The 26135-nt window shown below is 37.9% G+C and overlaps 2 protein-coding genes across 7 annotated transcripts in view; one reads left to right on the plus strand and one right to left on the minus strand.

The window, feature by feature from the left end:
* Positions 1–26135, plus strand: part of KLHL3 (kelch like family member 3) — a 278377-nt gene that overhangs the window by 15030 nt on the left and 237212 nt on the right. For all 6 annotated transcript variants that reach the window (XM_058735748.1, XM_058735762.1, XM_058735785.1 and 3 more), the window contains exon 2: positions 6801–6957. The gene's annotated coding sequence lies outside the window, so the exon portion shown is untranslated. The remainder of the gene's footprint in view (positions 1–6800; positions 6958–26135) is intronic.
* LOC131515163 (palladin-like) lies at positions 6406–10618 on the minus strand. Its single transcript, XM_058735869.1, has 4 exons — positions 10553–10618; positions 9803–9920; positions 9037–9099; positions 6406–6883 (listed from the first exon to the last, which is right to left on the minus strand). Exons 1-4 carry the CDS (start codon positions 10576–10578, stop codon positions 6668–6670), a joined length of 423 nt encoding a protein of 140 aa, XP_058591852.1. The 5' UTR covers positions 10579–10618; the 3' UTR covers positions 6406–6667.

Consider the following 26135-nt stretch of genomic DNA (forward strand, 5'->3'; position numbering starts at 1 on the left):
ACTGACATTCCATCCAGTAAAAATTCTCCAGAAGTAAGATTAGTGATGGATGGTGTCCAAACTGATTTGTATTGGATAGTTGTTCATCTGAAGCCCCCCCCCCCCTTTTTCCCCCTCTTGCCAAATAGAAGCAGGGGTGGAGCTGAGTTCAAGCAGTTTGTTTCAAGAGACAGGGTGTGGTCTGGGTAAAGGCGAGAGAGCAGGTGATGATGACGTGTTTCTGGGAAGGTGGGGAGGTGGAAAAAGATGATTTGGTTTCTTAGCAAGTTTTCTGACTCTGTACGGCATATGCCTCATTGACCTTGTTCTTTTATTCTTAAAGAGTTGGAAACACTTAAGAAATTACCAAAGAAACAGTCTGTACTTTTAGGGCTTTATGCCGTCAACTCTCATTTCTTCATCTCCCTTAACTCCTAACAGTTATGCAGTTTCCTTTGTCTTTTCACTAAGAAAACTATCTTGGTATTTAGGTTTCCATTTTTGTGCAGGGAAGTAAATAATTATAGAGGAAGAAGCCTTCAAATCAACAACAGAACTGGTAAAAAGGAGTAGGTGACATGAGGATCAGGTCCGTTGAGTGGAATTATCCCCATTTAGTTGGTTTCCATTATGGTATGTTTCTGTTGGCCTAAAGCATGTCTATTCATTACCCTCCCTCATGGATCCTCTAATCTTGATTTAATTACCATGTACATTAAGGTCCAACCAGTAGATGTTTGAATGCATATGAGCCATGTAAAATTCTTCACAGCTGATCATGTAGGTGTATGATTGCTTCCTGGGCACACAGCCATTACATAGTGGAAAAGGCATACTAAACTGGATGAGTAGGTGTTTGCCTACCAACTCTTATTTCAGGAATTTCCCAAAATATTTCTCTACATCTGCTCACTGATATTTCAGATTCCATTAATAGGGACAAAGCCTTTTAATCCCAATTAGGGAGACTTAAAATATAAATGTAAGTGACAATAAAAGTAGCAAGAATAACCAACGAGTATGGCATTTACTATGAGTAGGTGCTGTTCTAAACAGTTTAAATGTAGTATATATGACTGTTACTTGGTTTTTCTAGATAACAGGATTTAATTAGGGCAAGGGAGAGGAGATGCTAGATTTTTTTAAGGTATTAGGTATCTTAATACCTAAAAGGTTAAGATGTATCCAACAGCCAAGTAGGTAACATGCCCAGGACAAACTATAGAGTCCCTGATATTGCCTAAGGCAGATGCTGAACCATATCGAATAGGAAGAATTTTAGTCCCATTTGCTTTTTTATCCTTTAAACTTTATCTCTTTTTTTCCTCCTAGGCCTTTTTAAGATGTTATTTTGTTATAGTGTAATAGCACCATGGTATATCTGGGCTAAGTTTTTCCCTACAGTCAGGGGCTCACAGGCTGATTTATAGAAGTTAAAGGTCTGTATTTAATAATCTGTTAAGAATCTGTTTTTCTATTTTTTAATGTTTGGTTTGCCTTTTTGGAAGGGTGTTTTACTTTTCCTCACAAATAAGGTTATTTGAATGGTTTAGTTGCTTATTTGAGAAAAATTGTCCTAAAACCAGAAGAATCAGTAAGATGTCAGGTGAGTGAACTATATTCCAACCAGTCCCCAAAGACAACTTTTTCCATTTCTTTCTCTAATTTATCAGCAACGACTTTGGTGGATCATTCCAGTGCCTCACAATATGTAGGCAACTTTCCACTGTCTCACCGAACCATTAAGGGAATTCTTTATTTCCCATCATCAGTGGAAGGGTGGCTTGGCTGTTTAGCTGTCACTCATTCATCCCTTCTTTGTGTACAGCCCTTGTTTTTTGTTTTTTGTTTTTTAATGTAAAATATACTATTGTACAATGGTGCTGTGAGCTTTGTCTAAAGTCAGAGGTCAGATGTATGTGATGAAGCTAATTTATGCTATATCAACTAAGAAGGCAAATACCACATTGAGTATGAGAGGACTGAAAAGTGAAGAACGCTTCCTTTATTTTCAGGTTATGTGTAGTTCACTATGATTACTGAAGCTCCATCCCACTGTAGCACTTAAAATTTGAAATCTCTCCTTTTGAGTACTTGATTCTGTCTTGTATTCTTTTCAAGTAAGAAATAATAATAGACATTCCACTAGGTTTGGTGTCAAGCAGTAAAAATTATGACATTTATTTGGTTAATGTTCTACAACTTTGTAGACACATTAACCTTCTTATTATCTATTTTGAAGACCTGAGTGTGAGGGCCCACTCTACCAAATACTGGCTGTGTAACCTTAGACAAGTGGCTTAAACTCTCTGAGCTTTAATAATTAACTGAAAAGCAAGATAGTATCTGTTTTACTAACCTAATCAGAGGGTTGCTGAGAGACTCAGATGAAACAGGAAATCATAATGGACTATTACATGGTATAATAGATCTCCTCAACCAAGTTAAATGTTTACTGAGGGAGGGACTGTTGATAACATTTTTATCTTGCTTGGGACAATGTAGCTCATAGTTGACTTTTAGTAAAAACTTAACTTTTATGGAACTTTTGTTGAATAATTTTTCCCACAGATGGTTTTATTAATGAAAAAGGTAGAAATAGAAAAGTACTTTGTTATAAGCTCAATGTCTTTTTAAGTCGTAAAGGTTCACTGCTAAACACATGAACTCCTGGAGAAAAGTTTTAGATATCTGTATTGGCTGTCTTCTGAGGGAAGTCTCACATAGAAACTGACAAACACATAAGATGTGCTTAATAAATGTTTGTTGAATAAATTGCAGTGTTTAGTCCCACACACCCATTCTTCTTTGACCTCATGAGAAATCTTTATTTGTAAGGGTAGCTACTCTCCAGGCAACTAGAAACCCCAGAAGCTAAAGGGGTTCCAGGAGACCAACTGAAAAATCACAGTGATAGGCAATTATTGCAGTTACATTGATCCTAAGAAAAAACTATGCAGTGAAGTAATAGCTACTATTTAATGAATTCTACTATGTGCCTCACGTACATTGTTGCAGGTCTGTTAATCTCCAAGTTCAGATTCTTTCCTTCCCTGGCTTCATTTTAAGAACTACTTGGGGAGTACCTATTCCAGGTTCATAAAAGCATGAGGAAGCAGCCCTCAGCAAAATCAGCCAGTCATCTACAATTGTAGTCCTTTGTAGAATGGGGTACTTCATGTATTTGACCTCTGATTCCTTTCATCTCTGACATGATAAATTTTCCACCTAAAAACCCAAATACTACTCAAGAAATATCTTAAATACTCAAGAATATCTTAAAAGATATTCCAGTATCTTTTATTTTGTAATTAATAGATGCTATGTTTAGTTATACTGGAAAATAGTCAAGAGTGTTCATTTTTTAAGTTTTATTTAAGGTGTTTAGCCTAAATTTAATCTAAATGTAACTTTAGGTTGGTAAAATATTTAGTGGACTGTGTTAGATATTGGTAAAACAGAAAATTTTAAATGACTTAAGTATCAATTTTTAGGGTGTTTTTTTTTTGTTTTTTGTTTTTAGTCACTGTTCTGGTTTGAGGTTTGTGTTTGGGTATTGGAGATGGTAGTGGATTGTGTTTTAAACATAGCCTGGTTGGCAAATTCACCTACTGAGTTAGCTTCCCATTTATACAATTGCCTTTTATTATTTTTTTATTTTTTATTTATTTATTTTTTGAAATTGTGTCCTAAGTTTTTTTATTATTATTTTTTTTAGTATATGAAATTTATTGTCAAATTGGTTTCCATACAACACCCAGTGCTTATTCCAAAAGATGCCCTCTTCAATGCCCATCACCTACCCTCCCCTCCCTTCCACCCCCCTTCAACCCTCAGTTTGTTCTCAGTTTTTGAGTCTCTTATGCTTTGGCTCTCTCCCACTCTAACCTCTTTTTTTTTTTTTCCTTCCCCTCCCCCATGGGTTTTACAGTTGCCTTTTAAATGCAGGGACAATTTTGTCTGTATTCTAAGACAACAGGAAGAAACTTATATCACAAAGTGTTTTATGTATTTATATTTAGATAGGACCCCGAATTCTTTTGGAGAAAAGATTGTACTTTTTCAAATTCTTGTGGCATTTCAACATTAATTTTTTTTTTTTAAAGAAGTCTCTGTAATAAAACCTTAAATGTAGATCTAAGCACATGATTTGCTGTTTCAGCCCTTGTGAAGTATACGATGAAGGGCAAGGAAATGACAGTTACATGATTCACTGCAAATGCACGCTCCCTCAGGGCAGGAACTTTGCCATGTTCAATGTTATACTGTAAGACCAAGAACATTTGTTGAGTGAGTGAGTGTTAGGTCTGTCTGCCCTTACCATTGTGGTTGTAGCTCAGTAGAATTTTCATTGCAGAAATCCTCCTTTGGAACCTGGATCTCCTGTTCATTGTGACTGGCTGGTTGAGGAATAGTTGAAATAGTGTTCATTGGGGTATCATCTACATTTTTGTCCTTTGTGTAGCTATCACTGTTCCAAGGAAAGGAGGCTAGTTCTGAAGAAAGTTTCTTCATGAGTAACTTTGGAGAACTCTCTGGTTTCTCCACTTTTCTTTCTGAAAAATATAATTATTCACCAACTCAGATAGAAACAGAAACTTTGTCCTGGCTCATGGCTGAATTGGAGCAGGGCGATCCTAAAGAACAATTACCTGGAGAAACAAAGAGTCTTGCTTTAGAGACTGCAGTCCCAGCCTCATTTTGTGCAATGCACTTGAATTCTCCAGAGTCTTCAGGAAATGCTTCTGTGATAATCAAGGTGCAGACTTCCTCTGGAAAGGCAAGAGATTCAATTTGACCAGAGTTTTTGGAGACCCCAAATTAATAAACAAATAGGGAGGATGTCAGGGAGAGTAGGTATTAGGAATAAATAGAGTATTCCTGGGTTTTTAAAAAATCCATCTGATTAGACTTTTTGTCTTTGACTGGGCTCCTGATGATAAATCTTAAAAACACAACCTAGAATAATCCCAGCACCGTCTCCATCACCTGTCCTGTCTTTCTGACACATCTTTTTACTATACTGTGAGTTCCTTGAAAGCAAGCATCACACTTTATTCCCTGACTTATAGATTTCTGTAGCTTTAGTGTTTAGCATGAAGGTCCTGTAGAAAGATTTTCTGAACTGACCTAAAAATTATTGCCAGAATTGTTCAGCCTACTGTTAGTACAGTGAAGACCACTGTGTGATGGGCTCTACCCTACTTCTTGGACAGTCAACAGCTTGGGTGTTTGATGGCAGGACACCTCCTCAGTGCCCAGAATGGAACCTGGCCATCATCTGTACTATATTAAGTGAATGAATAGATGAATAAATACACTGATAAATCTCAGTTATCTTGCTGTTTTTGTTGTGTCAACTCAAAAGGTGGTATAGGCTAGCCTCAAAACTGCTCATGTAGGCAAAATTGATCTAGGAGACAAAGTCTTCTGATGGAAATTTTGATTTAATCATTTATTATCAAGATGTTGAAAAATTGTGCTTACCAGGAATAGACGATAAACAAGCTTCTGAAAGATAAAACACGAGAGTAAAGAGAATTTACATGATGGTTAATTTAGTTGGGAGAAGGGGCCATGTTATATGAGAAATAACTTGAATAAAGCAAATGGAAGGTTGACTGTAATGTGGAGTCACAGACTATAAATTCTGTAGAAACCCAGAAAAGGTACATATTGGAATGAATACTTGGCAGGGTAGTAGAAGAACTGTGTTTTTGTCCTGTTCTACCATTGAATTGCTTTGTGATTAGGTGAAAATTACTTCTCTGGGCCTTAATTCTTCGTTTCTATCCCATTCTCTGATTGGGAACCATTACTGAACCATTAATCCTCTGGTAGTCTCTTTTTCTCAAGAAAACTTCTTTCTTTTAATCTCGTTAATTAAAATGCATATTCCATTATAAACATACTGTAGTAGTATTGTAGAAAAATAACAAAGATTAATAGTTTTCTCTGGGTGATGAGAATATGGGTAATTAAAATTTTTTTCTTTATGCTAGTATCAAATTGTATAATTTGAGATTGTATAATTTGAGATTTTCCTTCCTGAATGTGATGTACAAATGTTCAGTTCTGAATTAATATTTAAATGAATATATTTTCTTCACTTGGTGCAAGAACTGTTTTGGGCTTGAACCCTGGCTTGCAGCATTGATTAGCTTTGTAACCTTGGGCAAGGCTAACAAAATGCTCAGCCTTGGTTGAGGTTTTGAGGCTCATTTAGTGTTTCTGAATTTCACTTTTCTTATAAAATGTAGGTAATGCATCCTTCAAAATCTTGATGTGAGGATTAAATGAAAGATTGCTTATAAAGTATAAACTCAGTATTTAGCATGAGATAGATCATCATACTTGTTACTCTTCCCTAAATTAATTATTTGGTAAGAAACTTAAAAAAAAACATGCTGAGGAAGCTATGCATCATTATTAATTTGTTTTACTCTTAAAAAATATGTTTATTCTCACATTTTTTTGCTATTTGTCAAGAACTAATAGTTAATTTATGAAAATAAACCAATCTTTTCACAGCCATTAAAACTATTGTGTCACACACACACATAAAACAAACAAACAACAAAAAACCCTGCTATCTTTTCTTTTTTGGTTGTTTTGTTGAAGAATCACTTGGATTTGAAATAATAATTGTTTAACAATAGAAATTTCTGAGCCTGTAACACATCAGCTATTAAACTTTACAACATGAATTAGATTTCAAGGTTAATTGAAATAAAAAGCAAATCAAAAAGCTTGTGACAATACTTCTCCTCAGAATCTGGAAGTCCTCAGAGTCTGCTATCTCCTTTTTCTCTCTGTGCCAGTGAATTTGAACTGTGGTTATTGCCTGGACGTGGCATTCAAATGTGACAGACTGACCACTGGTTGTAGAGATGTCTTGAAGATGCTGAAGAAGAAACAGAATTCACAGAATGGAAGAAACTCTTTCACCATATGCAATGATTTAGGATGCCTACCGTGGTAAGTATGCTTTTTGTCATAGTTATTGACATCTGACTGTCCTTTAAGCAAAACAAGGAGTTGCTGGGATGCTTTGTGCTTTATAGTGTGCTTGACAGTCACATAGAAGTTATTTTTACCTTAATATCATAGAGAAAGTTGTTTTTCACTTCCCCAAGATCTATTTTTCAAAATAGGGAACCAATTAGTTGGAAACTCTTACCTTTGTTGTATCATTTTGTTGAGTTCATATATAGTCATAGATTTAATCTTTATTACCGTTCGCGTAGCGTGGGCAGTATTTGTAATTTGTTAAGGATTCTGAATCATGAGTTAGAGGACTTGGACCAAAATCTCAACTCTTCCACTAGGTGGTTGATGCTGATCGTAGGAACTTGGAAACTTTTTTTTTTAAGATTTTATTTTTAAGTAATCTCTTTACTCAACATGGGGTTCAAATTAATAACTGCGAGACCAAGAGTTGCGTGCTCTGACAGAGCCAGCCAGGTACCCTTGAAAAACTTGGGAGCTATTTAAAACAAAAATTTTTTAAATGTTTGTTTATTTTTAGAGAAAGAAAAACAGAGACTGGGTGGGGGAGGGGCAGAGAGAGAGACACAGAATCCAAAGCAGGCTTCAGGCTCTGAGCTCTCAGGACAGAACCCAGCGTCGGGATTGAACCCATGAACTGTGAGATCATGACTTGAGCCTAGGTTAGACGCTTAAAATGACTGAGCCACCCAGGAGCCCCAGAAGTTGGAAACTCTTAATCTCTGTGGAATTTAGCTTCTTTATCTGTGAAATAAGGCTAGCAAAATGCTCAGCCTTGGTTGAGGTTTTGAGGCTCATTTAAGGTAAATAATCTGAAAACTTTCTTTAAAGAGTGAAGAGTTATACTGTTATATAAAAAGTATATAAAAATAGGTGGTTTGATCTCACAGTGCATACATGAATGGGTGGCATTTGTGTAAATATCCACCTTAAATCCCGATTCTCTTCCTCTCCTGTTTTCAGCTCCAGAATCCCTCTAGAATCTAGAATTACATTTCAGATTATAATTCCAGAGAGGGAGTATCTGAAGTCCTATCAGGTGAGACACACTGACCACGAGCACAGCCCTTGAGGCCTGATGACCAGGGCTGCATTATCACAGGGAAGGAATGTAGTAGGAAACTTGTAGAAATAATAAACACATATTGTGGACAGCCTCTGCTGCAAGCAAGCAGCAAGATTACTCCAGAATCTAGAGTAATGCTCCTTCTTCTTTTTTTAAAAAAATTTATTTATTTATTTTGAGAGAAAGAGAGAGAGACAGAGTCAGAGAGCACACAAATGCCTATGAGCAAGGGAGGGGCAGAGAGAGAGAGAGGGGGATAGAGATCCCAGTCTCCACCTTGCCCATCTCATGATTGTGAGATCATGACCTGAGCTGAAATTAAGAGTCAGATATTTAACTCCCTGAGCCACCCAGGCATCCCGCTCCTTATTCTTAATGACAATGTTTCCTATGGCTACCTTCCTGTATTTGGTACACGTTAAGTCTGCCCTGCTTATCGTTTCAGCCAGCAAGAAGCAGTGGTTCCATTTCTGTCAGTTTTGGAAACTGGGGCACAGTGAGCCCAGAGGTTTCAACCTTACTTTGGGTTGGCCTCGTTGATTGAATCCTGCTTTTTCCATAGATGATACAAGAGCCTTCTTAATCCTGATCTCTCACTGTTCGCCAAGCAGGAAATAGACATTACTTTGCTTATTGACTTCTTCAAAATGGCATCTTATTGCTGGTTCAGAGAATCGGATAAACCATGAGGTCAGGTAGAGAATAGTCTACTTGGAGAGTGGAATCCAAGAATTGCCCTCCAGAGCTGGAGATTGACCTAGACCAAAAGTCTAAAGAGTATGGGATAAACCCTGAGTTTATCCCTGAGTAATGCCCTGTGACATTGAACAGTAATTTCTCCCCTTCTGGTACTCACTTTTAGCATCATAAAACAATTATTTCTGAGGTTCTTCTTAGTTTTCCCTTTTCCTTCTTCTTACCGCTTTGATAACATCTACAATTTATCTATAAAATCTTAACTTCATGCAGTATGGATAGGTTACCTTGGTGAACACAGGGGCTACAACACAGGTGGATCTGGACAGGTTGCTGCAGGGACTCAGCATCTGGTTTAAGAAATAGAAGAGACACTATCATCCATACTGTCAAGGTCCTGAAACCTAGGTACATGGTGGCCATGGACTGACTGAATCAATTTTAGCTGCTACCACCACACCCCAGATTTCCTCTTTGAAAAGGGTAAAGCTTCTAATTTAAATGTTATTTGGGATATCTGTTCCTGTGCTACCTTTTTTTCCCTTTCCTGCAGCTTTCCATCAGCTGAGATGGTGAAATGTAACACTAGGCAATTACATTTGGGAAATGAGTTTTGGCAATTATGTAGAGACTGTATATAAAAGGCATAAATAACTTGTAAGTTTTACTGACTAGCTTTTTTTTCCTCCTCTATACAGTTGTTCTTGTCTTCTTTTTTAGGCCTTTGTAAAAGCATCTCCCTGCCCCCCTCCCCTCTTCTTTTAATTAAAAGGGAATTCATTCCATGGATAGTTGGAATACTCTTTTATGGGACTGAGCTCCTAGAAACCAACTGTCTCTTATGATCTGGCACATAAACAAATGGCTGACCCACAGAACTACCATGGAGTTATTTCTGAGATCTGTGGATTTCTTTCTTGTTCTTTTTTGAGGTCATGCAGCTGAAGGTTCCCCTCATGTATACTTTTTAGGAAAGTTGCATTAATTCCTTTTTCTCTGGGCCTGTGTCTCCATTACTGGGACCCCTCAGAAGGCTTTTAAAACTGAACATACCCTTTGGGGGTCAATATACAGTGGTTGAACTAAGGTAGAATAACTTGATCTGATGTTGGAGGTTTCATTAACCAGGGAACTGATGGTCAAAGAAACTCTAGTGGTTTTCTTCTTTATCCTGTTGTAGAAACAAAACCAAACACAGTCCAGTGAAAGAAATATTAGAGGCAGCTTTGATAGAAATGCTTCACTGTATTCATTTGAATGTATCACATTTTCACTTATAATCCTTTTGTTTTTGATTTGCATTATAATTTTAGCTTTTTTCTTTTTGATCCATTAGTAGATTATGGCTCTTAATAGTTCTGCTTTAAATTTCCTTTGTCTTAGTCTGATAATCAGTGAGCTGTTACTGAACACTTAAATTATGTGGAAGATATAATTTATAAAGCAAGCAATCACATTAAAGTTTGGGAAAGTTTAGGAGTTTTTTTGGTGTGTTCATTTATTTTTAAAATTTTTAAAAAATGGTTTATTTATTTTTGATAGAGAGAGAGAGACAAAGCTTAAGTGGGGGAGTGACAGAGAGAGAGAGAGGGAGACACAGAATCTGAAACAGGCTCCAGGCTCTGGGCTGTCAGCACAAAGTCTGCTTCAGGGCTCAAACCCATGAACTGGGAGCTCATGACCTGATGTGAAGTCAGATGCTTAACCAACTGAGCCACCCAGGTGACCCTGGTGTATTTTTTTAAAGTAGAATTTCCTTTATATTCTTATTGCAACAAATGCACATTCACATTCTTTACTTACTCTGACATTTCTGTAGCATATTCCATGCACAATCACAGAGAGAAACGTTTTCTTTGCTCTTCCCTTGTAAGAAAGAGAAAAAAGAAATTCTGTCTGGATCTCACTGGAATTTAATAAAATTTAATTCAACTATATTGTATTCATGCCAGAACCAGCAAATTAGTTACAGGCAGTAGGTCAATCCAGAACATCTGAATTCTTGACTAAGGATGGAACTACTTTAATATTTTCAGTTTAAAAAATCCAGACATTTACCTTTACAGAGCTATAGCAGTTGGCATCCAGAAAAGGTACTGAGTCACTTCCCAAAACAACATTTCAGAGGGCAGATGTTGGTGTCTGTGAATTTGTGTTTTGGTCGAAAGTCTTCAGCATATTTATTATAATAAGAAATCCATTGAAGCACATTGCTGTGTTGAAGGATGTTGTCAATGTTCATATTATCTCTATGAGTAAGTACTTAATAGAGAAATTTATCTCGGTTCTTAGTATTAAGAACAATCAGGCTTCTGCGCTAGTACTTTGGTTTTCCTCACAGGTACTGCAACTCTTAGTATTGATTATATTTCCTCTGTGTTAGCTATTTGAAAGTCTAGTGGTCATTTCATAGGCAGTAATTCAATAGACATTAGAGTCAGGATCTCTTAAATTTGTAACCTGATATTTTTTTCCCCTGCTATGTCTATGATGATTTATTTATCCAAACCAACATGTAGATCACATGATCCCACAAAGAACTTTTATTTTATTTTCAGATAGAAGAGATGGAAGAGATATACAGACTAGCCTGAATAACAAAATAATACGATTTTCAGAAATCCATTCGCTTATGGAAGTAGAATATTTGAAATTGTAACTATTCCAGAAAACCCAGGCTCTAAGGTCACTTTATACTTCAGTGCTTTTTTAAAAAAATTTTTAATGTTTATTTAGAGACAGAGTGTGAGCGGGGGAGGGGCAGAGAGAGAGGGAGACAGAATCTGAAGCAGGCTGTAGGCTCTGAGCTGTCAGCACAGAGCCTGACTCAGGGCTCAAACTCACGAGCTGTGAGATTATGACCTGAGCTGAAGTTGGACACTTAACTGACTGAGCCTCCCAGGCACCCGTATACTATAGAACTTTAATGAAAAAAAAAATTAGTTCACACTTAAAAAAAAATCTAGGGGTGCCTGGGTGGCCCCTGCCCCTCCCCCGTTCATGCTCTGTCTCTCTCTGTCCCAAAAATAAATAAAAAACGTTGAAAAAAAAAAATCTTCTACATATAGTGTTTGATGCCATCCATTAGAATAAGATTAATCTCCTTTTAACCTTAATACATAATCTCATAATTCTTAGTGGCTTTTTCAGTCTTTAAAAATTCCCTTATCATCTTGAAGTTTTATAACTAAAATTTTGGTGATGTAAAATATTTACTAGGGGCGCCTAGGTGACTCAGTTAAGTGACTGACTTACATTATTTTATAAAGTAAAAGATTAAAAAAAATCTTTGAACTGGAGTTGCCTTTTTTTTTTTTTTTTAGGATTGTTGGTTTTTTCTTTTATTTTTTAAATGTTTATTTATTTCTGAAAGAGAGCAGAGGAGGGGCAGAGTGGGGGGTGGGGTTGGAGAGTGGCGGGTAGGGAGGGGAGAGAGAATCCCAAGCAGGATCAGCCCTGTCAACGCAGAGTCTGATGCAGGGCTCGAACTCACTAACTGTGAATTCATGACCTGAGCCAAAATCAAGAGTCAGATGCTTAACCGACTGAGCCACCCAGGTGCCCCAGTTTTTTTTTTTTATTTTGAAAGAACAGGTAGAATTATAATTTAGTAGTTCAGAAGAAGATAGGTTCAGTTCTGTGAGAGTACATGTGCTAAAGGAATTGCAAACGTGTAGATTACCTTTATGTCCAAAATTGGTCACAGAGTCTGTACCTGAAGACTCTCTAAACAGGGTAGATTCAAACCTCGAAGTGTTGCCTGTATTTATTTGACTTGGATCATTTTTCTAATGAATGAAAACTTCACAAACACGTCAGCTTTTTGTTTTTTTGACTGGGAACCACATTGTGCTGAGTCTTTATTTTCTTTAGTAACATTGAACACTGAAGAAAGGGAACTGAGACTCCCGACCCCCTTCCTGTTAGTCATGCCAGAGTTGTGTTTGTTGACTGGCCTTCTGTCATTCTGGTGGGTGACTTGCCAGAATGCCCAGGCTTGGGCCTGCTTGCCCTTTGGCTGTGTTGAGAATTCTGTGCAGTCTGGGGCGGGGCCACTTGAAACACCTCAGCTTTTGAACTTTTGAATACTTTCTGATGTCTTCTATGCTAAGACCCCAGGAACAACACAAAGGAATTTAGAGTTAGCTGTCACAATGAAACTGTATGAAAAGATCAGTCATGCAGAAGATGTATAATAATGATATAGAAACTACCTTAACAGTGCTGTAAGACATCAAAAGTGTTAATGTCATAGACATTAAATACTGCCAGTGACTTCGCAGAATAGCACAGAACCAGTCATCCAGTAGGCTGTTAGAAATATGTACTATGACCAAGCTTGACTGTTGTGAGAAAACTTCATTCCCAGAGTCGACCTTCAACAGAACTTAGAAGGATGTTAAAATTGGAAAATATGAAGTGTGTAGGTATGTGAGTTGGGATGGGAATGTGTAGTGGTGGGGTAAATACTTGTGGGGGGTGGGTAGAAAAAGAAAACAAATAATATAGGGAACATTAAGCTGCCAGATACTGTGCTTATCTCTTTATGTCACTTGTGGAGAAAGCATTCCATAGCCATTCAATGGTGAGGAACACTATGGGATCACATTGCCTGGATTTACTATTTATCAAGTATATTAGGCTTCTCTCTAAGCCTCATGTTTCCCATTCTGTAAAATAGGCACAAAAATAGCATTTATTTCTGGGGTTGTTTTGAGGATTAAATGAGATAGCCCACAGAAGTACTTAATGCATACATGTACCACATATCAAGCACTCAATAAATGTTAGCTGCCATTATTGTTGTGATAGTGGTTGTTATGCATAGATACAGGTAAAGTTCCACCTTTCCTCAGGGGTTTCTAATTTAGCTCTCTTTGATTTCCTTCTCTTGTGAACTTAAAAACCTCTTTCATACACTTTTGTTTTGAGTTATTTACTATTGCGTACTTTCATTTGGAAGCTCCTTAACATTAAAGATATTTTCAAATGTCTCCCATCCTCAAAGTATCTATCCCAGTGTTGAACAGAGAGTAGGTGTGGCACTGATTGATTTCATAGGTTAATGAATAGGGAGATGCTATTAATTATCTTAGAAGGTGTGTAGTGTTTTGCGCTTTTGCCTTCAACCCCATCCTACAAATAAGAACGACTGAAGTAGATTCCTTCTCTTCTGATGTTGGCAGTAAATCTTCATACCATACCAGCCATCCTAGGTGGAGTTAACCCATCACCAGTCATTGAAGATCAAGAAAGACATGGGAAATCTTGCCTATCATCTTCAAAAAATAAAATTAAGGGCCAGAGAGGTTACATTATTTGCTCAAGGTCATGCAATTTGTTGGTACAGGAGTCAGGATTAGAATACAAATCTCCTGTCTTCTAGTGCAATCCATATACACCCCTAGCAAATAGATTCTGTATTACCAGATAAATGTAAAACTGTGGATATTCCTCTCAGTAGTTGAGACTGTAGTGATTGTTTTTCTTTTATCAGGATCCATTGTATTTATGGTTCTGAATTCACTGGGTAATGAAACAGCCTTTTTACTTTGTATGTAAGCTCCATGAAGTCATGGAGCTGTTCACTCTGGTGAACACTAGGCACCCTAGTGCCTAGAATAGTGCAGTTGGCTGATACTTCAGCTGAGAATGTGTGGCTTCTAGAGACTCTAACCTTTGAGTGTTAGACCCTGGAGAGAGATTGTGTATACATCAGGGACACTGTGGCTGTGGCAGGAAGATAAAAATGAAATGCTTCCCCTCATGGGAAGGGAAGGATCAAGTGAGAGAGTGTGTATGAAACTTTTGGAACTTCTTGGAAGAAACATGCCTTATAAATAAATATAAGGTCAGTTGGTTCAAGAGGCTAGAGTTTCCTCTAAGCCCCTTGGCATGTCTCATAGGAGAAGCTAGAAGACATAAACAGAATAGTCTTGGTGGTGGATGAGATTTAGGTTTTTGCCCAGCTTGAAATTGTCTGATGTCCCTAGGCAAATGAGAACAAAAAATAGAAAATCCAGTCCTTATAAAGGGAAGGTGATACTGTGCCTCCTAACATTCCAGATACTTCCTGTTCTAAGCAGGAACAATCAGACTTCCTGGGCAAGGCACCAGACAGCCCATGCTGTCACTTAATCCATGGAGTGAGGAGGCCTGGCAGGACTTTCTCTCCTGTCTCTGATCTTCCAGCCAATGAAAGGAGATGGTGATAACTAATGGAACCAAGAAGTACCCTGCATCTTACTTTGAGTTAGCATGAATTAAACAATCTGTGTCTGAAGATCGTATCGAAAAGGATGAAAATATAGAGAGACCAGGTAATTTGGGAGAGAGAGTGCTAATTCAGGATTGAGAAGATCTAGATTTTGATTCTAGATCAGTCAATTAGTTATATGACCTTGGGCAAGACCCTTTGGGGTCTCAGTTTTCTCATATCTAATGAGAAGTGAGAAGTGAGATGGTCCCTGAAATTTCTTCTAGGTCTCTTAGCTCTTTTTAAGTATTTTTAAATTCTCAGGGCCTGATTATGCTTTAAAATGTCTGATTTCTGTAATTACCTGAGCAGATGAAATTCTGTCAGAGGATAAAAGAAAGAAAGATGCACATTGGACCTAAAAGCAGAAGTGGTGGCACTTAGGCTACTCCAGAACCCAGAGGTCTGAAAGATGAGCTGAGTTTTAGAAATTACTTAAATGGTTAAAAGTGTCACTTATTTATGAAAGCAAACCTTTCAGAACTCATTTGGTTAAGTGATGAAACAAAACTGAATGTGAGAACACTACCTCTCCTCTATTTCTAGAAAAGGAAGAATTTTTAAATGAAAGCTCATTTTAAAATATTGAGTTCTGTTGCTAAAGCTACTGTAGTCTTTGAATTCAATTCTCATGTATTTTCCTCTAGGGATTAGAAAAGGAGGTTTTCAAAGGGAAAAAAAGCAACCCTTTGCTTGACTGCTCTGAAATAATGCCACACTCCAGAGTATCAAAGTGAAAATGTGGATTCTAAATATGTGTGGGCCCTACACACAACTTGTCCTGAAGAGTTCCTTCTTGATTTTAGGTAGCACTCGGGATGTCCTTGAGAGAAAAAATAACTAGGGATTTTACTTTCATGATGAGTTATGCTAGCAGGCTTCATGGCTCACGTAAATGGTAACCTTTGCTGAGTGTAACCCTACCTCTTTGTAGAGAGAACAGAATTAGACTCCACCAAATGAAGAGTCCAAGACTTGGCAGTCTTACCCTGGAAAGATGACAAGATACATAGAGATCATACAAATGAACAATGCTGATGCCCTTATAACATTGCATGAATAGCTAGGATGTCTGCAGAGTTATACTAGCTTCATGGATATAATGTAGGTGCAGTGGTCTGAAAAATAGACCATTTGAGCTATTTAAAAGTGAACAACTGAAGAATCTGATAGTAGCTACATTAGGCAAAAATTGGGGAAAGAGAAGTGATATAAGACAGATTAGCAACATATATTTCAGTGTCTTAAAATGTCACATTGTAGTGAGAAAACAGTGAAAATTCACATAGTAAGCTAAAGTTGGTGCATTCTTCTTAAGTGTTACTTATTTGACTTGATGGAGAAGTTTATTGTGCTGTTTCAATGTTTTTTGCCTATTTTATGATTTAGTGTTTCTCTTAAATGTTTATCTCTTGCTTGATAACAAGTCCCATACTAAGTAACGCATATTTACAGAAAGCTCATTAATTTGCATTGTCCACAAAGCACCCGATTCCGCGAAGACACTGTTTGTTTTCACATTATACCTAACAGAGCAAGAGGAGGAAGAAGTAGTAGTTGAGGAAAGAAGTACCTGAGTTTAGTTAGAAAAGGAGTTGTGAGTTGTGTCTATGTGTGATGATTTCTGTCACTTTTTCAGGAAGTTTATTTATTTAATTTGAGAGAGACAGAGCAGGGGAGGGGCAGAGAGAGAGGGAGAATCCCAAGCAGGCTTCTTGAGGTTGGCACAGAGCCCAATGTGGGGCTCAAACCTGTGAAATCATGATCTGAGTCAAAACCAAGAATTGGATGCTTAACTGACTGAGCCACCCAGGTGCCACTGATTTCTACCAGTTTTTGAGCAATGGCAGAGTTCCTCTTGTCTGTGGCCCATGGGTGCCCTGCAGAAATGAATAGATTTGGCCTGTGAACAGACTCAGGTTTTAAGAAAAGATGGTGTTTGACACTGAGTATTTTGATGATGGTTTTGGAAAGTTCTTAAGAAAGTTGTAGTACATAGGGAGTTGTACCAACGGACCTCATTTCTTCCCGTTTATCTAGACCATTTTCTAGCAATAGTGCGTTTTTATTTTTCCAGATGTCTTTATGCTTTACCATACTACCTTCATGCTTGGTTCTGTCTCTCCATTTTTTGTTCTTTCTGTCTTGCTTTTCAGAAAGAAAAAAAAAGAAATTACCTGTTTTTATTTTTATTTTTTTAAAATTTTTTATATTTTTTAATATTTGTTTTTGAGACAGGGAGAGACAGCATGAACGGGGGAGGGTCAGAGAGAGAGGGAGACACAGAATCTGAAACAGGCTCTAGGCTCTGAGCTGTCAGCACAGAGCCTGACACGGGGCTTGAACTCACGGACTGTGAGATCATAACCTGAGCCGAAGTCGGATGCCTAACTGACTGAGCCACCCAGGCACCCCACCTGTTTTTATTTTTAAACTAATGTGAAACATGGGCTGTTGTTTTCTAGACAACTAGAGATTTTACCTGATCATACTTAATGTTTTGCTCTTCCCTTAAGTTTGTCAAAATTCTTGGTTTTACACAGTGCCAAGTAGATCTATACTAAGGAGATTAGCAGTCATGTCTCTCCGTGTTAGTATAAAATATTCACTGTCCGAGTTCTTATGGTTTTCTGCAGTAACTAAATGGTGTTTTGATGTAAAACTACTAAGTCAATGCAGCTCTTTAATTTGATTTTTATTTTTTGTTAATTTTTTATTTGAGTATAGTTGACACAAGTTATGTTGTTTCAGGTGTACAACATAGTGATTCATCTATTTAACATCTTTTTATGTTATACTATTCTCTTCACAAGTATAGCTGCCGTCTGTCACCATATGATGCTTTTACAATATCATTGCTCTATTTCTTATGATGTGCCTTTTATTCCTATGACTTATTTAATATATTACTGAAAGCCCATATCTCCCACTCCCCTGCATCCATTTTGCGCGTGTCCTCACCCACCCCCTCCTCTCTGGCAGCTTCCAGTTATCTATATTTTTAGGTCTGATTCTGCTTTTTGTTTGTTTGTATTCATTTGTTTTGTTTTTTAGATTACACATGAGTGAAATAATATGGTATTTGTTGTTCTCAGTTTGACTTATTTCACTCAGCAAAATACCCTCTAGGTTTATCTATGTTGTTGCAAATGGCAAGATCTCATCCTTTTTTATGGCTGTGCAATATTCCAGTGTGTGTGTGTGTGTGTGTGTGTGTGTGTGTGTGTGTGTATACACTACATCTTTTTTATGCATTCGTCTTTCTACAAAGCTATTTTATTTAAAAAATTTTTATCATTATTATTTTTACTGTTTATTTATTTTTGAGAGATAGAGACAGAGTGCAAGTGGGGGAAGTGCAGAGAGAGACAGAGACACAGAATCTGAAGCAGGCTCCAGGCTCCGAGCTGTCAGCACAGAGCCTGATACGGGGCTCCAATTCATGAACCGTGAGATCATGACCTGAGCCGAAGTCGAAGGCTTAACTGACTGAGCCACTCAGGTGCCCCTCTACAAAACTGTTTTAAAAGATAACTACTAGATTCTAAGTAGCATACAGAGTTCTGTTTGGCTCTCTATGTGTCTCAACCTTTACTGTTCTGGTTTTCCTATTATCAGGGTCCACATTGTGCATGGCCTTTCTCAGAATGCTTCTCCAACATGATGCCTGGTCATGAGCAGGAATGTCACTACTTCCTCTCTCTGGTGCTGAGATCTGAGTGGGCTTGGAAAAAACTGTGACATACCTTGAAACTCTTGCTGACTAAGGGGCTCTTTTGAGGTGTATGGTCTTTGCTTTTGTGACTTGTTTTAGGTCAGGAATTGGAGAAGCATTAGCTGAGTAGTTCATTTCTGATCCACATGTTGTCAGTTGGGGCAGCTAGGCCTAAAAAATGCATTTTTCCAGGATATTTTCCTTACTAACATGTCTGGCACCTTGGTGCTGCTTAGTGTCTGTCTTTGTGTTTGTCTTTCTTTTTTTCTCTTCACATGGAATCTCTTCCTCCAGGGCTTCTTCCTGTGGCTTGGATTTTTCACATGATGGTGGCCCCAGGGTAGTTGAATTTCTCTTGAATTTCTCACCTGGCATAGGGCTCTAAGAGCAAGTGTTGCAATAATTTATTTATTTATTTTCTTTCTTTCTTTCTTTCTTTCTTTCTTTCTTTCTCTCTAGCTCTATCTTTTTTTTTTTTTTTTTTTTTTTTGAGAGAGAGGGTGGCAGACAGAGAGCATGCATGAGCATGAGCAGGGGGAGGGGCAGAGGAAGAGTGAGAGAATCTTAAGCAGGCTCCATGCCCAGTGCAAGGAGCCCAACTCGAAGCTCGATTTCAAGACTGTGAGGTCATGACCTGAGCCAAAATGAGAAGTTGGATGCTTAGTCAACTGAGCCACCCAGATGCCACTATTCTTTGTCTTTTGAAGGGAAACTTCTCTCAGTTTGTTTTGTTGTGATTTCTTGGACCCTCAGTTATGGCAGTATGGGAACTAGTTGTCAAAAACTCAATTTATAGAATTCTTGTTATAAAAAATTCTGGTCTTATGACTCAAATACTAAGACAAACAGATGTTTGGTTTGAATTATGTGGCAAGCTACTTTTTACTTAGTATTGTTAGAGTTTTTGAATTTAGCTCATGGTTGGGTTTGGTAGATTCTTTTTTATTACTTGAGCATAAAATATTGAAACGGAACCAGCCCTGGGGCAAAGGAGCCGTGGTGGCAGAGGCCTAGACTCTAGGAGAATAATCTGCATTATCTTATGGTCTCATTCTCCAGCACTGGCAGTGACTGTGCTGATGAGGGATGTCAGGAGAAGACTTGCTTAGAGTTAACTGTCTTGGAAGCAGTCAGCCACCTTCAGTCCAACTTTTGGCAGACCTACCAAATTGATGAAAGTTTATATTTTGTAAGCTCTCTCCACCTCTGTCATCACTGACTCTCCAGAACCCTTTCCCGTAGTTAGAGTTTTCTTCCTTTAGATTGGGCCCTCCAAAGCTATCACTTCCTCAAGCCCACATCAAAACGTACCTGTTTTATATATATATTAATACTCTGATAGAATGGTGCATACAAAGATACCAATTTCTCCAGCCTTTCTCTTGTTTTTAAAAAAGAAGTTAGAGTGGGAGAGAGCCAAAGCATAAGAGACTCTTATGCTGAGAACAAACTGCGGGTTGATGCGGGGTGGGAGGGAGAGGAGGGTAGGTGATGGGCATTGAAGAGGACATCTTTTGGGATGAGCACTGGGTGTTGTATGGAAACCAATTTGACAATAAATTTCATATATTAAAAAAAATAATTAAAATAAAATAAAATAAAATAAACAATAAAAAAAATAGTAAGAGCCATTATTTTAGCCCAAATATTACCCTCTCTGGTGGTTGCACTCTGAAGTAGATAAGCCAGTTGGGAAGTCATCTTGGAGGTGGGGGAGATTAGATTCCTCCTAATGTCTTTCCCATCCTGCTAAGTTCAGAAGAGACTAATATTTAACCTTAAAACTTTTATTTCCTTTTATATTTCACCTAACATAGAGGATATTTGTCCTTTTCGATGCCACTCCTTGAGTATGTAAGTTTTTATGTTATAAAATCATGCCTGAGGGGCGCCTGGGTGGCGCAGTCGGTTAAGCGTCCGACTTCAGCCAGGTCACGATCTCGCGGTCCGTGAGTTCGAGCCCCGCGTCAGGCTCTGGGCTGATGGCTCGGAGCCTGGAGCCTGTTTCCGATTCTGTGTCTCCCTCTCTCTCTGCCCCTCCCCCGTTCATGCTCTGTCTCTCTCTGTCCCAAAAATAAATAAAAAACGTTGAAAAAAAAAATTTAAATAAAATCATGCCTGACTTTTAAAAGAGGCCTTTCCATTTCTGTTTGCCCTACACACACATGGAGTTATTGCCAAGAGGAATACTGTGTGCACAGGACAGCTAAGACCACATACTGTCCTTAGATGGGAGTCAGGTTACCCACCACATGGATAGCGGCATGTGCTAGAGCTATGTGTAACTAGAAGAGTTCCAGAGAGAGGAATCTGTAGCCTTAAGCAGGCTTTGCAAATTAAAAAAAAAAAAAAGACCATGTACAATCCATTCTGAGTTATGATTTTTAACAATTATAAAATAAGATTAATACCCAGGCACTGTATTAACCACTTTATATGCTTTTCATTATTCATTCTTCACAAACCCCAAGATGTACAATTACTATTATTCTCATTTTATAAGTGAGGAAGAATCAGCTTATACAGGTTATACAGATTGCCCAAAGTCACATAGCTAGTGAGTGGTGAAGCCAGCAATAAAATCCACATAGTCCATCTCTAGTTCAGAGAGCTCTTAACCTCTATTATGAGAAATATACTTCCCTGACCTGTATATTTCTTGGGAAATCAGAGGAAGGGGTACCTAGGTTCTGAGGGAAAGCCCGAAGTTCAACTTTGTAACTAGCCTTTGAGTTCAGGAGGGACCTTATAAGGATGAGCAGAATTGTCCACGAATAATCTCATACACAGGACACTGGGTTAAAAACTTAACTCTGACAGTATTCTGTTTACTGCTTAGGTGTGTAAGAAAATATGATGTGTTGATATAAATTGAACTGGACAGTGTGCAAAAAGCTATTTGCAAAATGTGGGAGAGATGTGTGGTAACTGTAATGATTCCATTTTTGAGATGTGAAATAGCTTTGGGTCAAAGCCCCAAAGACCCATATCAGAGGCCCTTGGCAGAGATAAAATTGAAACTATGTTCATTGAATAAAAATATTTAAGAGGTCCAAAGGGCAGATTCTCCCTTTGTCCTGCCCCTTCACTACAGAGTATGATTTAATGATACCTCACCTCACTTTTCTCCAGAAAGTTCTTAAAGATTTACACACAGGAAGGAGACTCTTGCTGATTAGGACAGGTTAGGAGGACATATTTCTCTCCTAACTTTCTTCTTTTAGCACAGATTAATTTAGCTCATTGTCACCTTGGCAGTGCTGAACTGTGTGAAAGACTGAGAAGCTAAGTACAGACTAGGGGAGAGAAGTGTGACAGTGACAGCTCATGGAGGCAAAGGGAAGTTTGAAGTGCCAGGAGATGGGGGTGGGGTGGGGCATGGGTCATAATAGCAGACACATGTGCAGAGCAGGAGCTTTTCAGGGAGGGTACAGAGAAGCTGGGGTTTAGAGAGAACTAAGAGAGGAAGTCAGGCTTTGCAGCTTCAGACTTAATCTCAGGGCTCTCCCTGATTTGTCCAGTCACTTCTGGGACAGTGCAGAAGTGATGTTCCCTAGAATCATAGACTCCTTAAATATTAGAGTCCAAAATGACCTTAGAGCCCATCAAGTAAGTGTGGGTCCTCAGTTCTAGTTTAAAGGAACTTAGAGTGATTGTCTAGTTGACCCAAAAACAGTTTGGATGTTTATGTCAGGCTTTAGCATCACTTTCTTTTACAGTTTTATTTCCTGTTAAGAATTCTATCCCTAAAAGACTGTGTGTGTATTGTGAGTATGATGTCTGTGTTTATTCTGATTTGTCAGACCATAGAGTGAAGGATGGTGATTTTAGTTATCTTTTTAGCTGCATTACTGAAACCAAATTAGTCAATCTGTAGAACTTTGTTGAGTATTCACTTAGTGCATTCCTTAATTTCTGAGGGCTGAACAGCATATCTTAGGTACATAATTTGGATAGCGCTTTGCTTTCTAGGTGCTCATGTGTTCTGCAGGGAGATAATAACAATTTCAAGCACCATGGAAGAACATTTTATAGTTTTACAGTTGTTCTCAAAATTTAACATGCATTTGCATCACCTGAGAATCTTATTAAAATGCAGATTCTGATTTAGTAGGTCTGGGTTGGGGCCTGAGATCCTTCATTTCTTACAAACTCCCGGATAAAACTGATGCTGCTGGTCTACAGACTACACTTTGATCAGTAGCATGAGCAGAATCTTAACATTGGTTAAAATGGGAGGCATGCATAGGGAATAACAAGTAGGTCAGTTTAACAGGATAGAGAAGGTTGGAAAGATTGGTTAGGATCAGATCTCAAAGGGCTTTGAGTACCAGGGTAGGGATTTAGGAGATATGTCTCTTAAGGAATCATTGTGGGTTTCTGTACTAGTATAGAATAACATGACAGGGCCTGCACTTAAGGGAGATTTATTTGTCATCATGTATAGGACAGAGCGGATGGAAGTTTCATATTAACTATCAAGTATCAGAGACTCAACTTCTGGCCCTTAATGCCAGTTGAGAAAAAGTTGCAGAAAGGAGAGAGAGGAGAGGGCTGGCAACCAGGAAGCTACCTGTTTGACAGAGTGGCCCTGGGTGGGGTGCTGGGGAGTTGTTTGGTTCATAAATCTCTTTAGTCTGCCCAAATTCTGAGAGATCACCACCAATCCCTTGTTTATTTAAGGATGCAGTCATAAACTATGTACTTGGTAAATTTTTTTTGATAGATCCAATTCAACCAGAATGTATTGAGTGTCAGGTATGGTGCTTGCTTTGGTATCTCAGGTATCTGTGTATTTCCCAAAGGGTCTAATGCCCTTCATCAAAATCATTGTAATATTCATAGATGAAGGTAGGAATTCATCTTGTTTAATTCTCACATTTTACCATAAGGTAGTTAAAATAGTATACACAAAATAAAGGATTGTTGGTTACAATTGAGGGAAGGAGGGTGGGGGTTAGCTTTAGGGGAGAAGCACATAGATAATGTCGGTTATTGGTATTGTTCCCGTTCTTGGGTTGAATAAGGGGTTCACAAGATTCATTTTATTATTTCCTATAAATAAGGAAATAAAGAAGGGTCAGGCATGTTAATCTATAATTTATAATATAAATTATTATATGTGTTAGGCACCTTAGGTCCCTTTAAAAAAAACCACATGCACACATTTATGATACTGCAAAGTAACATCATGGAGAATCTATCATATCTAATGGGTCTGCCGAAAGGAAGAGAAGGAAATTAAAGTTGCCATCTCAGCCTACATCTGTGGAAGGCTTTTCTGTGCAGTATGTCAAAATGCAGATAAACTGAATAGTTTTCCTATGTCCAGCCTGAGATGTGTAAAATCAGGTAAGGTAATAGCCCCAACAAATACACTAATATACTGCTAATCTAAATTTCTCTTCTACTTAGTAATTTACAGAGTACTTTCCCACATCAGAAGAACATACTTGCTTGCCGTTTGCTCAGTGTTATGTCCTTGGATTCTTGCACCTGAGGTCAGAGGTCACTTATTTAAGTATAGTTGACATACAACGTTACACAAGTGTCAGGTGTACAACTTAATGATTTGACAAGTTTATACATTATGTTATGTTCACTGCAAGTGTAGCTACCATCTGTCCCATTATATCCATTTTACAGTATCATTGACTGTAGAGGGGCCTGGTGCCTCAGTTGGTTAAGCATCCAACTGTCACTTTTGGCTCAGGTCACGATCTCATGGTCCTGAGATCGAGTCCTGTGTGGTGCTCCACACTGGGCGTGAAGCCTGCTTAAGATTCTGTCTCTCCCACTTCCTTTGTGCCTCCCCCTCTCTTGCTCTCTCTCAAAACAAAAACAAACAAAAAACAATATCATTGACTGTATTCCTTTTACTCTGCCTTTTATTCCTGTGATTTACTCATTCCGTAACTCGAGGCCTGTATCTCCCTTCTTCCTTCACCCATTTTGCCGAGTCCCTCGCCTCCCTTACCTTTGGCAACCATAACCTCATACCTCTTAGAATGGCTCAAATCCAAAAGACAAGAAACAACAAATGTTGGCAAAGATGTGGAGAAAAAGGAAGCCTTGTGCACTCTTGGTGGGAATATAAATTAGTATAGCCACTATGGAAAACATTGTGGAGGTTCCTCAAAAAATTAAAAATGGAAATACCATATGATTCAATGATTCTGCTACTGGATATTTACCCAGAGAAAGTGAAAACACTAACTATAAGAGATATATGTACCCCAATGTTTATTACAGCATTATTTATAATAGCTAAGACATGGAAGCAAACTAAATATGTATCAGTAGATGAATAGGTAAGGAAAATGCAGTATATATGTATCACACACAGTGGAATGAATATTCCACACCTATAAAAAAGGATGAGATTGGGCAATTTGAGAAAACATGGATGGACCTAGAGGGTACTATGCTAAATGAAGGAAGTCAGGCCGAGAAAGACAAATGATTCCTCTCATGAATGAATCAAAAATAAATAAATAAATAAATAAATAAATAAATAAATAAATAAATAAAAAGTGGAATCAGACCTATAAATACAGAGAACAAACTGATGGTTGCCACAGAGGTCCTTTTTATGAATGTCTTGAAGGAATTTAATATTCTTAGAGTATTGTCAGACCTAATATTCTCCTGACATTAGATCATATAACATTAAATATTTTTAAATCATTGAAATGACAACATGATATGAAGAAATATATTCTGGAAGGTCAATTCCCTTTTAAAAATAACAGTGATGGGGGCACCTGGGTGGCTCAGTCAGTTGAGCGTCTGACTTCGGCTCAGGTCACGATCTCGCGGTCCGTGAGTTCGAGCCCCGCGTCGGGCTCTGTGCTGACAGCTCAGAGCCTGGAGCCTGTTTCGGATTCTGTGTCTCCCTCTCTCTCTGCCCCTCCCCCATTCATGCTCTGTCTCTTTCTGTCTCAAAAATAAATAAACATTAAAAAAAATAAAATAAAAAAATAAAAATAACAGTGATGTATGAAAATGGTATCCTTTTTGTTATCTGTCATAGTAAATGAGTGGAATTCTGGCCAATTCTACCAAATTTCAGGAATTTTCAGAGAACCAGAATACAATAAAATATAGGCAACACTACAAACTACTCTGAGTATAATTTAATTCTTTTGATTCATAAATAATTTTTAAGGACTTGGGATGTTTCATGCAAATGAATTTTCCAGAAAATTGAAACAGACCTATGAATGCCAAAGGATTTTTTTGCCAGAACATTTTTAAAAATAAAAGTAGCAGATGTTTAAGGCAAAAATTCTAAAAATTTAGAGCATACAGAAAGTATAAAGTGAAAAGTAGAAGTTGACCCTTTCCAGTCTCCAATTTCTATTACTAAGTTTCTTAGTATCCTTCCAGGTATATAATTATACACATATACCTTT

This window comes from Neofelis nebulosa, chromosome 1 (genome assembly GCF_028018385.1).
Source record: "Neofelis nebulosa isolate mNeoNeb1 chromosome 1, mNeoNeb1.pri, whole genome shotgun sequence".
Taxonomy (NCBI): domain Eukaryota; kingdom Metazoa; phylum Chordata; class Mammalia; order Carnivora; family Felidae; genus Neofelis; species Neofelis nebulosa.

What these genes read in the sequence shown, in the direction of transcription:
- LOC131515163 (XM_058735869.1), bottom strand. Translation starts at nt 10,578, where the DNA reads ATGGAATATGCTACAGAAATGTCAGA. An exon ending in TATGCTACAGAAATGTCAGA is followed by an intron (nt 9,921 to 10,552) that starts GTAAGTAAAGAA and finishes TTTCTACAACAG; the next exon opens with GATAAAGAAGAAAACCACTA. An exon ending in TAGCCCCTGTGTTCACCAAG is followed by an intron (nt 6,884 to 9,036) that starts GTAACCTATCCA and finishes TTTCTTCTTCAG; the next exon opens with CATCTTCAAGACATCTCTAC.